Here is an 18,723-nt window from a genome sequence, read left to right as displayed (position 1 = left end):
GGGTGACCTGGGTCCCAGTCCCTTGTTGGAGAATCTAGATGCTACCACAATACAAATGTTGAATAATAAACACAATAATTTGGGCTTATCTGGAGCTTTGTCTCTTGGTTTTTATGTTCCAGCACTCTGAGAAATGTTAAAAAATGTGGCTATGATTGGCAGGAACTTGATTCTGAAAGAATTGTATCTGGATGAGAGTAGAGATGTCAGATAGTTCAGTAAACCAACTGGCTGGTTTTCTTTCATGTTTTCCCTCCCCTAAGGAAACTTCATAAAAGAATATGAGAATGCAAACGCATTGCTGAATGACAGCTACAGGATCATTAACCTCACGGGGATCTTTTATGGATGTGGCCATGTGATATATAACAACTGCCTATACTATCAAAAAGGAGGAACCAGTATCATTGTGAAGTAAGTCAAAGATTAGCCTGATGGCGGCTTTGCATTCCACTGGGTGGAAGGCACACGAAGTAATGAGAACAGGGAACATGAATGGAGATTAAAAGAGCAAAGATGAACTTCAGTGGGAAAACCTCTAACATTTTTGGTAATACACTCTGTTCTCTGTGTCTACATGTTCTGTAGTATCTTTGGGTTTCTTTTGGGATTGCGGGTGGAAAGAGAGGGTGGATAGGAAGGGTAGGTGAATGGATAGTGGTATCTAAATCAATGGATAACTAGTTATCCATTAGCTGCTACTAGAAATGGCCACCAGATGCAGAGGTGGAGCCCACAATGTGCGACAGGAGAATCAGTTGTCAATAGGCTCACATCTTATAACTTGTATTGTTCTGACAAATTTAGGCCCTGATCCTGCAGTTGGACCCCTGGCCTGGGTAGAATCCTGCTGAAGTGAATGGGGCTCTAACTGGGGCGGGGAGGTCTAATGGTGGGATCAGGGCAGAAAAAGCACGTGAGAAAGAAAGCAAGGAAATGAATCAGTCTTTACAAATTTTAACTATTTTGAGCTAGCTAGATCTTCATCCCAGGGGAAAACCCTGCTGCTTCTGTGGTGCAAAAAGGTATCAAAGCTGTGTGCTGAGGGCAGAGCCAGAGTGCCGTGTGCTCTGGTGATCCTGGGCCAGTGGAATGGCTCTTCCAGCCATGTAAATTAGAGCAATGATATGGAAGCTTATGCTAGGAACTGGTTCAGCCCCAGGACTGGGGAGGTGAAAAGGTGGCTTAGAGCCTCCCCTTCCCACTCAGCTGGCACCGAGAAAGTTGAGCCCACTGTATTGATCGTCTGTTGTTTCAGACAGCTCCCTGGATCATGTCAATCATGCCATGTAATTATGAAAGGTAGGATACAGTGGAACTTGCCTTTGGCGCAGGAGCTTCTTGGCATGCCAGGCCTTCTTGCTGAGCTGGCATGCATGTATGGCTGTGCAGTAGCTCAGTCACAAAGTCACATGCAATCTAGTGCTGCTAGTAGTGGTCTCTAACTTGTGCTGTGCATTGACTGCCATATACCAATACTCAGGCATCAGGTGATTACAAGGCAACGTGGTGAGCCTGCAGGCTCCCTGGTAGAGTGCCGACTTCACAATATGATTGCACATAACTAGAAAGTTGCTATGGCTTTCCCACCCCGCCTCTGCTGGGTCTGAACCTGGAACTGCTCATGCCACCACATCTGTGTCTTGTTAGCTTTTACTGAGGAGTCGGGCAGACAGTGCTAATCAAAAACAAAACTCAGCCTTGTGGGAAGAGCCAAGCAAATGGACTTCAAGGACAAGTTAAAGATTCCAACTGCTTTCAAGTTTCCGGCTGAGTCTCTGACATCTGAGGCAAGAACACCATTGTATTTTGAAGTTTCTTCCCGGGCAGGTGTGCATCTCTGGCACCCAAAGAGATGCAGTGAGAAAAGAATGTGAGCTGGTTGCTGGGATCATACATTGTTTGTTCTACCAAAGACCCTTCCAGTTCCTTGCACCTTAAATGTTCTCAGACTTTGAACCACCTCGACTTATCTTGACAATGTAATATGATAGGGTACCTATTGCCAAGAGATGGCCTTTCTATTGTCAACCGCACTTTTCAGTTATTAATACCTCAGGCAGAAATTCTACTTCCATGCAGAATAGATTGGCAAAGTCTTCAGTGGACTTCATAGAGTCTCTAGCTCTTCTCCCTTTTGGGTTATAGAAAGTTCTACTTGGGGGAGTTATAGTTGTTTTATGTGAAGGACTCAGTGTAGAGGGAGCTGGCTGCTGGATGTTGTAAATGTTGCTTTGTTGGAAAAACTTTTATCAAAGAACAAGGTTTTGCAGCATTTCCAAAAGTTATCAGACTCTGGATTTGTCTGAGCTCCCCTGGCAGCCTTTTCCAAGGGCAGATCTCCTCTACTGAGAATGCTTTGTCCCTTTCTCTCATGTGCTTCGTTCAAGAAAAAATCTTCAGTTTGATCTTCCTTCTCTCACACTAGTGAAATAGTGCACTATGCCATACCCAAAGCAGCTGCTGCTGGTGGTGAGTGAAGGAACTATCTTGGTTATAATTCTAGAGTAGATCACTCCCAACAAGGACCAAGCCCAGGTTTTCCTTCATCATGCTGTGTGGGTGGTGTGCAGGTAGGAGGCAGAAAAGGGCAGAGGCTCAGCCCTGCAGAATACATGTATCTTAGCTCAGTAGAGGTTGGCTGCTTTCATATGCTTTGTATCTCCTCCAGCCCTCTATGGATACACAACTCCTGCAGAGCTGCACTTCCCGGGGGCTATCCCCTTACAGGCCTGTCTCCTTCCTCCCTCCCCCAGGGGTAAGGCTGTTTATACAGAGGAGGAGAGTAAGTTGATGTTGACTGGCTCAGCATCAGTGAAGCCTTCTCCTGCCATGAAGCTGTTGCTCTGTAGCGCTCTCACATTGGTGGAGTAAGGAGATGCTGCAGAGGTACTGCTGCACCTCCACTCCAGATTGACATGCTGGGTGGGTGAGGTTGTGAGGCCTGCAATGTGCAGATCAAGCTGGATGATCATGATGGTCACTTCTGATCTTAAAGTCTATGACCTCTGCTTTCAGGAGCAGAGGGGAATCATCTGGACAGTTTTGCTTTTCTTAGGATCAGCCACGCTTGCTGCTGCTGGAGCGGCCCCAGGGCCAGCCACACCGGCCGCTGCTTGATCGGCCCCAGGCAGCTGGCCCCGAGGGCTGCCGGAGCAGCAGCGGTCCGGGCGCAGCCCCAGAACAGCGGTCCTGGAACAGCAGTGGCGGCCTGGACCGCCTCTCCCCTGCCAAGCAGCAGCAGCACCCAGGCGCCCCCCTGGAGCAACAGTGGCACCCGAAAGCCCCCAGAGCACCTAAGATTTAATCAGAGGTATTTTTAATACAAGTCATGGACAGGTCACGGGCCGTGAATTTTTGTTTATTGCCCGTGACCTGTCCATGGCTTTTACTAAAATACCCAGAAGTAAATCTTAGCCTTACTGGTGGGCCCACCTCTTTTCCTTAGGGCTCGTGGATCTGCTGCAGGTTCTTGTGTTGAATGTGCTTTCCTCCTGTGTCTTGGGAGACTTGGTGGGTGGCATTCTTAGGTAATAGCCAGCCCACCAAACATGCTCCTATTCTGTGAATTTATTAATCCAAAGGATAAAGCGTACGTTCTCTATACTCGCCAAAACACTGCATCATTCAGTGGTTATATACAAACTAAAAATATGCCTGAGTAGTAGCTGATTACCCTCTTGAACTAGCAGAGAAACTTCCATTTAGTAGCTTGCTGAGCGCTGTTGTTCACAGATTATCTTTCTATCATCTAGGCGTTTCAAGGAATAAAAACGCTTTTATATTTCAGACGAGACATTCAGGCTTCCTTTATGGAGGCCAATGTGAGGTCAGAATGTTGGCAGGATATTTTTATTTGATATTTGAATGGCTTTTAGAAGTATCTGTGATCAATTAACGTGTTGTGGAGCTATACGACTAGGTGAACGGGCCCAAACTCAGCCCACAAAATTTCCTCTTCTCTTCAATTTGCTGCTTCTCCCAGTGTTACTTGCAAGGAGCTTGAAAAATGGAACCATCATTTCATTCCTTCTGCAAACCCATTCCTCCCCTTAGTTGACTGATCTTCTCTTAGTGACGAGAGAAGATTTCATAGGCTAAATATAGTGAAACCCACCAAGATTATTTGTTTTTTTTTTGGATTTCTGGATATTTTCTTTGCGCCTACTGTCCGAGTAGGTGGTCCAAAAGTGTGGATCTTGCTCCCAGAGTACATTAAAATGAGTGCCAATCTCACAAAACCCTCAGCCAAGCTTCCCCTCAATGACCTCACTATCACTGTCATATTTTCCTCCACTGTGAGGATACAGGGAAGGAGAAAGTAGGGCTAGAGCCACAAAGGGAACGAAGGTTCAGCATTGCAATGCCTTAGCTGAAGGCGCCTTGCCACCTAGTGAAATCCTTGGCCCTGAGTTAGGCGCCCAGGCTCCCTGTACAATGCATGGAGAGAGGTAAGTGCCTAAGAATCAGGTTTACAGAAACCAGCACGATGAGAGAGGAGCTGCCTAAGTAGCCAGTAGGAAATGCCAAGGAGAAGGGTGGGGTTTAACCCCTGCCCCCCAGAGGGAGTCAGGTACCTATCCTCTGGGCCAGAGCGAGTCACCTCCCTCCACTTGGGATTCACATCATGAACCTAGCTCAGGTCAGTCCTTTCTCACAAAAGAAGGTGATGGTGCTGCTGCCTCCCTAACACTTCAGTGGTCTCTCAGATGTCCCATTAAGCAGCGGGCTACAGGGGATTCTGTGTGTGTGTGTGTGTGTGTGTGTGGGGGGTGTTTCTCTCATTCTCTCCTGTTGAAGCTGTTCCATTTTGAATGAAATACTTAAATCTTCTTTAGGCCATTAGAGGAATGAATGACTCTATAGCCTAGGGAAGTGTTTCCCAAACTTGGGATGCCACTTGTGTAGGGAAAGCCCCTGGTGGGCCAGGCCGGTTTGATTACCTGCCGCGTCCACAGGTCCGGCCGATCGCGGCTCCCACTGGCCAGGGTTCACTGCTCCAGGCCAATGGGGGCTGCGGGAAGCAGTGGCCAGCACATCCCTCGGCCTGTGCCGCTTCCAGCAGCTTCCATTGGCCTGGAGCGGCGAACCGTGGCCAGTGGGAGCCGCGATCGGCCGGACCTGCGGACGCAGCAGGTAAACAAACCAGCCCGGCCCGCCAGGGCTTTCCCTACACAAGCGGCATCCCAAGTTCGGGAAACACTGACCTAGGGCATTCACCTGGGAGGTAGGAGACCTGGGCTCAGATCATTGCTCTGAATCTGGCAGAGTGGGCATTTGAAACCAGGTCTCCTGCAACCTGGGTGAGTGCTCTAACCACCGGGCTGTTGGGCACAAGGGGGGGGCACCTCCTCATGCAATCTGGTAGGCGTTCTTTTAGGCAGCTTCTGGAAACACCTACTGAATTATCACAGGTGAGATAGATAGGGAACACCTAGTTTGTGAATCCCACTGAGGCTTAGGCACTGAGGTGGTTGGCAGCACCAGAACTTCAGTGGCTTTGTGCATGACCACCAGTGGCAATGTAGGTGCTTAGGGATTTTAGGTGCCTATAGGAGTAGGTGGGTTTTGAGGATCTAAATTTTGATCTCAAGTATCAAAATCCCTTGTTTGAATCTAGCCCTGAGAACCTGAATATTTGTAAACTGCTCAGTTACTATGGTGATGAATTTGGTACAAAGCCTAGATAGCTAGAGACTCATTCACTGGGTACCTGGCGCCAGATTTTAATGGTCTTTAGAAGCCTATTGGGCTTTTCAAAAGCACCTTAGGCTTTTCAAAATCTGACGCAAGATCTAGTTGACCTCACTTTGACCACCATATTCACCTCTCCCAGAAAAGGTGAGAGCAAACCAGAACTGGGGGCGGCAGCTCAGAGGGCACAAATCTAAAAGACAGAGATGGGAGTTTTGGGTGCCTGGTTTGTTACGATGCTCTCACCAGACATCTCTCCAGGGAAGACAGACGAAGGATTATTGACTGTTTTGATAGGATTATCATAGTATTTATTTAAACCCGGAGAGGATGCTTTCCCCCTAGCAAGCACAAGCAGTGTGACACGAGCGCACACAATTATTTTTGTCAGGAAATCCTAAACCCTCTGAGCAAAGGTTTTGTCCTGTTTTTAAAAAATTGTAAAGGCAAGACAATTCTTCCCGAGAGACCTCTTCCTTACTAAGAATTTACCCAAATTATGTATGTATGAAAAGCAAATTCTTAAACCAGCATCTTAAATATTTATTTTATTTCCTTTCAGATTTGAGCTTGATACAGCATCATTCAGAACCCTGAGAATTGAAAATGCCTTACACGATAGTCGCCACTACCTCTTTTCTAACGCTAAGACATACTTCAACGTGGCAGTGGATGAAAAGGGTCTTTGGATTATCTATGCCTCAAGTATTGATGAAAATATCATTGTAGCACATATTGACGAAGAGACATTTTCAGTCGTTCAGCATATCAACACTACATACCCCAAGTCCAAAGCTGGCAATGCATTCATAGCATGTGGAGTGCTATATGTTACTGATACTAAGGATATGAGGGTAACTTTTGCTTTTGATTTGTTGAGAGAGAAGCAAATTGATGCAAGCTTTGAGTTAAGATCAGCACAATCTGTTCTTGCTATGCTTTCATATAGTCTAAGAGATAGAGACTTGTATACATGGGAAAATGGCTATTTAATGCAATACCATGTACATTTTGACAGTTGAATGCTATTTTAAAATGATACATCATGCTGGCCATATTGGGCTAAGTAGGTTATTTAAAGCTGTATCTTATACATCTCCTCCCTGCAGAATACACACATTTTCTATTGAAGGTTAGTGGTTGTTTGTGTGTGCGTAAAGGGGAGACCAGACCCCCTTGTGTCATTTAAATATACTTAAATTATATAGACAATTCTTAGCTTTATAGAGGAAGAGCTGTGTGTTAGAAACTTATTTTTGTTTTTTTCCCTACCAAGCAGGACATAATTATATCTACTGTCTACTGATTATTCTACAATACTATGTTCAATAGGGTCTGTTTTTACTCTTAATTTACAATTACTGTCTACAATTATCTTCTAGTCAGTGATTATAGCTTAGTATAAATGTCTAAACAATGTTTACAAATAAGCTTCTTTGTATCATTTCCATTTAATACCTTGCATCAACTCTGAATTTTGTTTAGTTGTGATATTTTTTAAAAAATTGATGTACAGTGATTAAAATGATCAGGGACAGTAATTTTTGTACTAAAGTAAATACCGTAAAGACCAAAGTAATAGTTTATTAAAAACTCATTCCATATTTATAAGTCAAAATAGAAAAAAAAAAGAATCCTGAAATTTGACAAATCTGGCTAACTACTAAATAACCACAAAGCAAATAGAGAGGTGATGTAAATGTTGGCTAGTGAAATGTGAACTCAGGTACTCAGTGGGAGGAGGTGCTACACTCGGAAATGTAGTCAGAGCAGGTGAAGCTCCTTTTATTTATCATTTTTTTTTTGATTGCTTATCTTGAGCTAACCTCATCTTTCTCACCATTTTATGGAAGTGTAACTTGCCCTACTATGCTTCCAAGGAATTGGGCCCAAATTTACACAAAACTCCTAGTCACAAATGAAGACTCGACTGTTATATTAGCATATTATATAAAAAAACAGCAACCTAAAACTTTGAATGAGAGTGAATGTACTGGTCAAAGTGCTTGATGATGAAATTGGTTGTCCTGCTTAACTTTAGTCTTGGATTACATTCAAATATAGCCAGGAACTTTTGATCTTGATCACTAGGAAAAACAACATTTTAGAGGCTGGAAGGGATTAAATTTGTTTGGCCTTTAAGAATAATGTATTTAGTAGTTTGACTACTAGCAACTAGGCTATGTAGCTCTTTGTTTAAATTGCGTGGTTTGAAACTCTACTCCATTTCATATTGGTTGAGCCTGATTCATCACTGGCTTGAGCCCTGCATAGTCATGTAGTCACACTTGCGCAAAGCAGGTGTAATATGTTACCACGTTAAAATGGTAGCATTTAACACTCACTTTTAAATGGGTGTAAATGACAGCACAAGGCAGAGGTGAATCAGGCCTTTGTGTTTAAGGCAAATAGGCCAGAGTTTCAACATCCATGTGTTCTACAGCACCATGTGAAGGAATTTAATTAACTTCAGATCCATTGGTATCTTTACAAGCTGATAAAAACAAGTCAACAGTTCCCAGGAACGGCTGTACCGGCCAGCTGCCAGTGCATATCTCATTTGAAAAAAGAAAAGCATATTGGATATGATTATCAGACCTATACAACGTTAAACTGAGAGATTGGCCTAAAAAAGCATCATAAGATGGAAACCTCCCCCATCAATGCAGCCACCTGCACAGGCAGGTGACCTTCACTAGCAATTTGCCCCGGCCTATCTCAATGCTCCCACACTAAAAAGAAGTCAGCACCAACCTTTCAAATTAAACATCAGGTAAAGGAACATTGTTGAATGGGTTATATTCTCAGTGTCACTCATATTTTTTAGAGTCGTCACAAAATAGTGATGTGCCATCTACAATGTATCTTACTGTCTATAGAAAAAGGTAGGGTATTTATGAGCAACAGCTTTCTGTGATGATTTGGGGAAATTTTCTGTGGACAACAAATGAATTCTGTTGAAATTATGAACATCTGTTTGTATCAGCCTGCAGATGCCATTTTGAATGTGGGGGTTGGTTACCTTCTCTGATGTTTTACCACCATGTTTTCTAAGGGAGGTAGTAGCACAGGGCTAACAATGTAAGGTTGTTAAATCTTGATAGCTCTCTAGTCAAATACGAGGCTCCTAAACAAAAGGCTGACTTCTGCCAGAAGTTAGTTTATCAGGGGAATCACCTGGTGAGAGGTCTATGCTCACCTGTTGTGACTGATCAGGTGGTCCCATGACAGAGGAGACTGGTAGTTTATAAAAGGACAGGAGGGCAGTCCTCTGGTTTTTTGGTTATTTTTCACCACCTCAAGCTGTTGGAAGCTGTTTCAGGAGCTTGAGGAGGCCAGAGCTCACTGATCACAGTTGAACCCCACCAAAGACTTCCAAGGTAAGGGTGAACTAGAGTGAAAAGCACTGCAGCTGGAGTGCTAGTTTTCTCTGTGCGCTCCTGTACTTTCTCTCTTAAGAATTGAATTGCGACTATGTAAACAACTCCCTTTTTTTTTAAAAGGGAGCATAAAAATATATATAAGTGGGCAGAGTAATAAGCATTCCTACTCACAAATAACACCCTCAATTCCATATAAGTACAGTCTTCCTGTTTCTAATCTATTATATTAGCATAGCTACCATAATGCTTCCTCCTTAACTGCATCAATAACTGATTTCCAAATGGTGGGAGGAACAGATCTCTATAGTTTAAAGCACATTTTAAGCTTTCTGAGTGAAGTCTCTCTCTCTCTCTCTCATATATACACACACACACACACACACACACACTCTGTGGGTGAATAAACTTCTGAACCCAAGTTCCTTTGCCTTTATGGGTTTCAGCTGAAAGTTCATCTTCACATAACCATAGTAAAAATCTTTATCCACACAAAGAGTTATCATTATCTTACATATAACATCTCCTCCTCCTCCCCAACAAAAAATGTTATCTTAATGGGAAGGTTGCTCAATATTTTGCTGTAAACATAATCACTAAAACAGGCAGTGAAAACAAAAACAAAGTAGGTGTACTAAGGATGCATTTCTGCCTGATGTTTGATTTTCCTTGACGTTTGTAAGTTGAAGTCAGATTCTTTGATGTCGTTTGAAAGTGTTGTGTGTGTAACAAGTGCCTGGGTACGTAACTAACCTACTTTGAGTTATGTTAAAGCTTTTTAAAATATGCAGCGGTTAGGTGAAGGAGGAACTGCTGCCAGTAACAAATATCAGAAACATTAAATATCATTGTCATTTGCTGCATTATATTTTAATTCATTTTTGTGAGTAACATCCTCCTTAAGTTGCAAGTTCAATATATTAAAAATAACATATACTGAATCTACTTAATTTAGCTTTAGGATGTTACACTAGAAATAATTTAGAATGTTTGTTTTTGTTTTGCTCATTTTGACTACATAAAATACCAGTACTCATTCTAAATTTCACATTTTAAAGCTGGATATTTATTACTACTACTGTAATTAAACTGACTGAGGACACTCAGGCTAGGAAAAATAGCAGTAGGATTAGGAAACATTTCACCTTTAGGACAAACTTAATGCAGGCTGGAAAGGGAAACTTTTCTGATGTGATGCATGTCAAATGAACTAGTGGTCTCAGACCAATTACTGTTTCCATCAAATTGACACCACTGTGGGCAACCTTATCAGAGAGTCCAAGGACTGAACAAGCAGGAAGGAGAATGAATTCACCCAAGTGACAGGAACCATACTGGTAGGATGGTGTAAGAAGAGTGTGTAGTGCAGCTGCCTGTGCTGTAGAAAGCGAACTTCAGTTCTGTTAATCTTGCACCCCTTGGGAGCAGCGAAACACAAATGTAAGTCTGACTGCAAACCTCTTTTCTTGCCAATGACCATTTTAGTTCTAATGGTGACTACAGATCTAATCATGATATTGAAGTTTCTACAAGTCTAAGTGCAAGACAAAAGACTGCACAGGAACTAATCTGTTCCATGAAATAAAAGGAATTTATTTAACTTACAAAGGTAAAACTAACAAATGACACTTCCTTTTCTTTCATATCCATACTTCACAACCTGCAATTAAAATCCCCTTTGGAGAAAGGTGCATTTTATCCCATTATATTTTACATTGCCGCACAGACACCAAAATTCTCATTGAAGAAGTAGGACAACTAGTTAACATTTAAATACACAGACATCCATTCCAATATCTTATTAAGAACATGGTTTTTGTTTACACAGAAAAATACATCTAAATATGACAACAGTGGCTAGTATATTACAAGCAAACAATATTGAACTCTGCATAGTTTATACAATATGCTGTGGTAATAACTTAAATGACCAGTTTTCTCAACTATTTATTAGCTGGCCACATAAAGCCCGACATTCATCTGAAATGTGGCATTGTATGTTACATTAGTATTCTCTTACATAGCTTCATTTAAGGAAGTCTTTCTTTTCCCTGGACAAAGATAAGAGTTTCAAAATTAAAAGCTAACTAAAAACATGTTTCTGTTCACTACAAACATTTAATGTTCACATTACATTCCTAATGTAAAGGCAGATCTCCAAAATATAAAACACAGCCATCAAAGAAAAAGTAATGTGCAAATTAAGAAAACATCGCATTTTAAAAATGTGTTCATGTGCAATGTATAGTATCAACAGTGTATTAATACTACCTGGTAAAAATATCCGCATAAAACGATACAGGTGTCTCATAGTACATTCTTCATTGCACATTGTTCCACAGCTTTTGCATCTATTACACTTTCCTGGCCTACAAATTCTTCCATACACTGAATACCCTTCATTACAACAGGCTATTTTTTTTAAATGAGTAGTTGTAGACATGCTTCAATTAGTAGCAAGAACTGGAAGAAAAATAAAATCTGAATCACATTACAAACTGCTTATTGACTTTATTTAGCGCCATGGTGCTTGTATATGTCTGTGGCTACTGTTAAAATCTGTGTAATATGCTTACTAAAGAAGGCTTGCTGTAGGTTATTGAGCAGTAACCTACGTATGACTTTAATGGGTTTTATTCTTTGTTTTTACAATCCGCTACATGCATTTCCATTCCCACCAATCTATGTACGCAGTGCTCAAGAATCCTGCTTTAAAAGTCAGTCTTTTTTTCAGTTTCATATAATATTTAATGCTGCAGTAATTGCTCTGAAAGCAATGTACGATAATTCCTTTCATGAATGCATATTACTGCATTGTAGCTATTTAACAGAACTGTACAGAAAACAGGACTAAACATAAATCTACAGAACGTTAAAAATGCCTGCAGGGATGTTGAAAGCATTAGGTAGCACTCTCATCTTCAGTGTGCCATCTGCTCCACAGGAGAAGATGCGATTGTCTTGCACAGTTTCAATCTGCATGACTCCAGCACCAATATTTCTGAATATGGACTGTTTGGCATGTTCGTTTTTAAAGGAATGAATTAAACCATAGCCTGTCAGTCCCCAGACCTATATTAAGAGAATGACAGACAAGACAAAATGAGGTTAAAATGTGCCCTTTCTATTGAGAATCTGGATCAAACCTTTCCTGCATCAAAACCCATTCAGCACAGAAGGGAGAGAAAATATGGATGGTCAGAGAGGAAGTTGTACAGCTCCAGGATTCTCAAGATGCTCTTTTACAGCTATAAGTTAGAGCAGCCTAAGGGCTGCTTTAATGGATAACAGCTGGCCAGTCTCTTAAGCGACCATACACCAGCTGTGAATTCATGTAGTGAAGCTGTGCTCCCCTCCACCTCATCCTGGCCTTCTGTTACCTGCATGCCCCACTCCTGACTTATCCCATATGATGGGGACGGCGGCTGGCATACAAACTGCTTTTATGCCAGGTAAGAATTACCCTCCGCTGGAAAAGGGGCAGAGAATCTGGCTCAAATTTCATTAACACTTGTGCATAATAAGTTTCTGACTTGGGACCCAGTTCTCCAAAGTGTGGAGAGTCCTCAAGCTCAGTGATGTAGGTTCAGGCCATTAGGAGGCAGGGGTTCTCTTATCTGACTATAAACATACTGCACCTCTATAGCAGTGGTCTCCAAACTTTTTTTGATCGTGCATCCAATCAGTAAAAAATTTTTGAGCACGTACCCCCTGCTCCTGGCCAAACTGCCAAGGGAGGGGAAAAAAATAAAATAAAAGCCGCTTGGACTCCCGGTCGAACTGCCGAAGGGGGCGGGGGGGAAAAAAAAGCGGTGCTGCTCTGGTGGCGCTCCTCCTGCCACACATCCCGAAGGATCTTCTTGCGCACCCCCTGGGGTGCACGCATCCTACTTTGGAGACCACTGCTCTATAGCATAGTTTAGCTAAGGGCAAAACTTCTGCACTCTCTCTCTGTCTGTTGCATTCACCTGTTGTCTTTCTTCTTGTATTCAGATTGCAAACACTGTGGGACAGGGAGCGTGCTTTTGCAGTGTCTAAGCAGAGTTGGGTACTGGTCCATGATTGGAGTTCCTAAACACTACCCCAATACAACTAGTTAAAATTCTTATTTAGAATTTGATGTTTTCCTACAGTTACTGACACTACCCTATAGATCAATTGGCTGTTTATTTTAATAATTACTTTAGCACTGTTGCAGGAAAAAGAAATACAAAGAAAAACAAGAACAAATTCAGAAAGAGACAGTGCTAAATTAAAATAAATAGCACAGTGCATTATGCTGAATTATCTCCACGTAAAATTCATATCACAACTCAGCCACTTCACTAATCTTACCTTCATGTTACCTTCTGCTGAGCCTGTTGCAAAGTATTCTTCAGAAGGATCTAGTGAAAGAGCCTTAATAGCAGAGTCATGCGCTTGGAAGGTATGAAGGATTTGTCTCTGTCTGATGTCAAAGATGCAGACACATCCTTTCCTGCCTCCAGAAATCAACAGTTGCTGCTTAGGTGCATACTGAAGTACTGTGGCACCATGATCATGACAAGTGAAGGCTGAGAGACATATTGTAAGATTGTTACAGATTTGTAGTTTTCAACTTTAAAGTACAGTTCTAGTCTGAAAGGTGACTTGCACTTTTTTACTCCATAGATATGCTCCTTTTGAGTGTATACAGTCATATCTGCTACATGAATGACAAACCTTTTTGTATTACTCTACACTCATTAGAGCTGCAGAGCCAGCAGATGTAAGTGAGATGGATTCTATTATTCCTTTAATCAGTTAATTTTGATTTATAGTTTAAGCACACATCCCCGCTTGAAATTTTTAAAATTGAGAAAATATAAAATTCATACTGTATGTTAAATTACACTAAAAACAGTAACAAAAGAATATGAAAGTTGTAAAGTCGAGCACTCCAATTAGAAAATGCCAGAAATAAGGTTGTGCAAACTTAATTCGGCCATCTTGTGTGTATGCCTTATGATGTTCAGTTATGTGATCAAATGCTATTTTCTCCTCAGGACCTCTGCTTCATTCATTTTCTCTTAAAACTGAGATCCAATACGTCTGTGACATCGTAAAGAAACTATATTTTACAGTCCATATTTTTTTAAATGTGCATACAAAAATTTGCCTATAACTAGAGTAACCATATGTCCCGTTTTGGCTGGGACAGTCCCTTTTTAAGCCCTGTCCCGGCCATCCTGACTTTTTTCCAAAAGGAGGCATTTGTCCTGTTTGCCCTTGCTGACTTGATCAGTAGAGCAAACAGGACAAATGCCCACTTTTGGGGGAAAAAAACTGGGGTGCGGTGTGGAAGGTATGAGCAGAGATGCCAGACCCCCACAGGGGGGAGGCAGGGCTGTGGAGGAAGCAGTGTTCCAGCATGTGTGGGGGACCCCCTATTGCGCAGGGGGGCCCCTCAGGGTTCCAGCAACCGGGCAACAGCCTGGCATGTGGCCAAGGGGACAGGATTATGGCAACAGCATGGGGGTGCCCTCGGGCGAGCAGCTTGGGGGTGTCCTGTTTTCTCTTTTGGAAATATGGTCACCCTACCTGTAACATGCATGTATAGTTGCTACAGTTGCTTGAGCAAATGCAGTGATTACTAGCTACATGCATACTTTTAAAACAGAATTATTTTTATGACAAGAAAATTCAAGCTCAAACTCAATTCTGAGTTGTTGAAGTAAAAGATGAAAGTACTGGACAGAGGCAAATACATTCATGAAACAAACAAAAACATCCATTAAAAAAACAGAGTTAACCACAAATGCTAAATTAGAAGTGCTTTTTTAGATAATCAGGAGTGGGGCAATTTGTTGTACTAATATACACTCAGGAATGCTTCATGGTATTCTGAGATGGCAGTCTGAGCACAATTCTCAGAGCTGTCCTTCACAATCACAGCTGGCTTGCTTATGTGGCACCAGAAGACTGACTCTACAGTGTCTGGCAGGCAATAACATAATTCCTTTCTAAGAGGTCCCATCCTGACTAAACTTGGACCCAACCTGGGTTATAAGATGGCCAAGCACTCACCAGATCAGTCAGGTGTATCCACCTCTTTCTATTGTATGTGGCATATAAAAAGACTCCAGCCCCAAAAGTCTTCATTCCTCAACAAGCAGAATAAAGAAAAGGGGGCAAGTCCAAGGCTGCCTAGTTTCCTTATCTTTACTGGTCATGTGGATAAGAACACCAATGGAGGAGCTAATGATGGTCTAAAACAAGACCCACTCTGAACCCTTCACTCTCCAGCTGATCAACATCAAGCAGCACATGGAGCAATATCCTGACATTATCAGTGTCCCCTTTCAAAACTCAGACTATTACATTTTCTCTTGGCTGTGTGTCCTTCCCTCACGCTGCTCCTTTCCCACAATCACAACTCCTCTGTTGCTGGACTTCCCCACCCACCCTTCTCACCTTAATTACTCCATCTAATCTTTCCCAGCCTTGCAGCTTCTCTCACTCCCAAGACCTCAAATAAATCATCCTCCATCACAATTTTTATTAACATGAAGAGGAAAAAATCCATAATGGAACATTCTATACCATCAAGATAGATAGATACCCACACAACCTCCCAACCACACCATCTTTTTCCTATAACCCTCATGTCCACCCTTGACCTTGTTTGTTAAACTTAAGTAGGCATCATGCCTGAATTAGAGTGTAAAACTCTTTGGGACAGGCCCTGTATCATCTTAGTCACAACCCCCAACATACAGCTCCCCTGCTTCAAGGCAGTGCTGAAAGCTATAATTAAGTGCCAGTTTCAGGAGAGATCTACATGCAGACTTATGGACCTATTACTAAGGGCATGTATTCACTACTCCGCCCCCACACCCCCGTAGTGTAGACCTAGCCTAATGACGACTAAAAAGTTTGAACATATGGTGCCAAAACCAAACAGCTACATTCAAATATTTAACCCTTTATAAACACCTTCACAAGACAGCCTTGCATGTGACCTTTTCTTATGCTCCTCTTTTTTTACACTTTGGTATGTACAAAAGTAGACTGTCATGTTGGAGGCCATAAAATCTACTGTTTCAAGACACTCATCAGTACCAGTAATACACTGATTAACTTGTAATACAGATGTTTAGTCTAGCCCCATATGAATTTTTTCCTCTCAAAATCCATGCACAAATCCCACTTGATCCTTTAACTATTAAAAAACTGAAATGTGTTTTACTGCAGTACTTACCGTGAATGAGACTGTTACCAGGGGATACCAAAGTGTCCCATAAGCACACATTTCTGGTGGAAAAACAAAACAAGTCATGATGGCATCTTGCTAAATGATCCCGGGATAGCATGGGTCACTTAGAGCAGTGTTTCCCAAACTTGTTCTGCCGCTTGTGCAGGGAAATCCCGTTGGGCCAAGCCAGTTTGTTTACCTGCCGCGTTCGCAGGTCCAGCCGATCGCGGCTCCCACTGGCTGCGGTTTGCTGCTCCAGGCCAATGGGAGCTGCTGGAAGCGGCGCGGGCCGAGGGACTTACTGGCCGCCACTTCCAGCAGCTCCCAGCTAGCAGCCGCGATCGGCTGGACCTGCGGATGCAGCAGGTAAACAAACTGGCCCGGCCTGACAGGAGCTTTCCCTACACAAGAGGCAGAACGAGTTTGGGAAACGCTGAGTTAGAAGATGAGGAGGGACTGTGCAGGACCTTTGCAGTCACAGGGGAAGACATGTAAAAACGCAAATGACAGGAGCCTAACTCCAGTTGATTCAGTCATTCAAGCCTTTGAAAAACTTTGAAGTCACCAGTGGGGACTATGCTTGACTCTGCCTTCCTTGAAGGCTAAGGGCTTGTCTACACAGTGCTTTGGCCTGCACAGGAGAGGTTTAAATTTTAGTTCGCATTACCGTGTTGTGCACTAACTAGCCCATGTGGCCCCTGATCCTGCACACTAAAAGTTCCCTCGTGCACATCAACATAGTACAGTTTGAAACAGGACTACATTAATATGCAACAGGGAACTTTTAGTGTTAGTGCACAACACGCTAGTGTGGACTAAAGCACGTGTAGACAAACCCTTGATGTCAGTCTTACAGGAAGGCTGGGAAACATACACGCCGTTCAATATCCCAACCAGAATTGCCTCCTCATTTACTAAATAAGCTCCTCCCCAACCCAGTACAAATGTACCCATCAGAACGAGTTGCAGTTGGGATGTCTGGAAACCACTGAGTAATAATAAAGACAGCCACATAGGAAATGAAGAACACTACCAAAGTGAAATAATTTTAAAACCAGAAGAGATAATAAAACAAAGAGGTGCTCAGTCAAAAACCCTTGATTCCAGGAAGTCAACCTTAATAATATGTATTTAATTAAATAAAGGGGGGAAAAGGACAATTTAGCACTTAGCGATAAGGAGCTTTGAGAAGCCAACAGAATATGGGGAACTAGTCTGCAGAAAGAAAGTAAGCAAAGGAGTGACACACAAGCAGGCAGCCATGCACATACAGCTGGTAGGGGAATTCAACAGCTTTTAGAACATTGGGCTTCAAAATTCTGGCTTCAAGATCCAAAGATCTGTTACGACAGGTAGCTTTGGTGAAAGCCTTTAACCTCTCAGCCTAGATATTTTAATCTATTTTTGACTGCATACTCTTTTACCACACCTGTTATCGTTGGATTGCCCAGATGTAGCCACTAGACTCGAAGAGGTAATGAACGCAAAGTCACTTATGGTTTTACTGTGACACTGCCAACTCTATAAAACGAAACAAAAAACCATCACCAAGATGCGATCTTATCACCTATACATCAAAGTTTCTAACAACTTAAAATATATTTAGTCATATGTATTTCTACTAATGTCCTATCACAAGCAAGGACTTTAAACACAAACCCTGTTTACTTTGATTCATTACTAAAATCCCTATAGGAAGCGACACTGAAAGTGCAGAGAACAAAAATTAATTATTTTAACTATTTTTATTAGAAATTCTAGTTTTAAGAAAAATCCCCAAATAATTCACTATGTAATTAAACTGTGACAAATACAGAGTACAATATGTTTTATCAATTTGAATTCACAATTATACAGCTTTGTATGCTGTATAATTAACAGCAAAGAATTGAGGAGTGAAGTTTTTTTTTAAGCTTGATGTACTCTACGATAGATTTCAGAGTAAATTCAAGGACAATGCTTGGGTTATATCTGTAATCACATTACAGCTTGTTATTTACTCTGAAATGAATTCTTCAAAGCTGTGTCCATCAAACGCTATACTTGCTTTGATAAAAGTCTGCCAATTAGCACAGCAGAGAAAAACATTAATCGAGAATTCACATTATCTGAACCTGCTCTTGACCTGTCTGAAACTTTGTAAAGTAAGAGACTCAGTCTTGGTTCCTAAACATTTCTCCTATAAAAAGAAAGAATGATTTTGTTACATACCAGATATGGTTTAGGATTAGATACAATTTGGTTGACTTGCCAAATACTTAAAAATCCCTCTCCATCAGCCACGCCACACTGCAAGAAACAAATTTCATTTATTCTATAAACCGCTGAAAAGGTCTCCAATGGTCAGTCTTACCTTTTCATCACTTTTGTGATATTTAACAAGAAGCTGAAAGAGCTGCATGTATATTTAAATACAATGGGTAAAAATCTGAAAGG

The 18,723-nt window shown here is 41.9% G+C and overlaps 2 protein-coding genes across 3 annotated transcripts in view; one reads left to right on the top strand and one right to left on the bottom strand.

Moving 5' to 3' along the window:
- Positions 1 to 8,476, top strand: part of GLDN (gliomedin) — a 38,292-nt gene extending 29,816 nt beyond the window's left edge. Inside the window, exons 9-10 of the mRNA XM_054041060.1 lie at positions 264 to 414; positions 6,257 to 8,476. Of these exons, the coding sequence (XP_053897035.1) occupies positions 264 to 414; positions 6,257 to 6,716 (611 nt within the window). The 3' untranslated portion in view covers positions 6,717 to 8,476. The remainder of the gene's footprint in view (positions 1 to 263; positions 415 to 6,256) is intronic.
- A 2,170-nt stretch (positions 8,477 to 10,646) lies between these two features.
- Positions 10,647 to 18,723, bottom strand: part of DMXL2 (Dmx like 2) — a 116,290-nt gene continuing 108,213 nt past the window's right edge. For both annotated transcript variants that reach the window (XM_054041058.1, XM_054041059.1), the window contains 5 exons: positions 18,499 to 18,576; positions 17,717 to 17,808; positions 16,294 to 16,346; positions 13,410 to 13,627; positions 10,647 to 12,146 (listed from right to left, as the gene is read on the bottom strand). In XM_054041058.1, the coding sequence (XP_053897033.1) occupies positions 11,937 to 12,146; positions 13,410 to 13,627; positions 16,294 to 16,346; positions 17,717 to 17,808; positions 18,499 to 18,576 (651 nt within the window). In that variant the 3' untranslated portion in view covers positions 10,647 to 11,936. The remainder of the gene's footprint in view (positions 12,147 to 13,409; positions 13,628 to 16,293; positions 16,347 to 17,716; positions 17,809 to 18,498; positions 18,577 to 18,723) is intronic.

Source organism: Malaclemys terrapin, chromosome 10, assembly GCF_027887155.1.
Source record: "Malaclemys terrapin pileata isolate rMalTer1 chromosome 10, rMalTer1.hap1, whole genome shotgun sequence".
NCBI classification, from domain to species: domain Eukaryota; kingdom Metazoa; phylum Chordata; order Testudines; family Emydidae; genus Malaclemys; species Malaclemys terrapin.
Note: the sequence above shows the minus strand (reverse complement) of the source record. Positions and strands in the feature narration are given on the sequence as shown.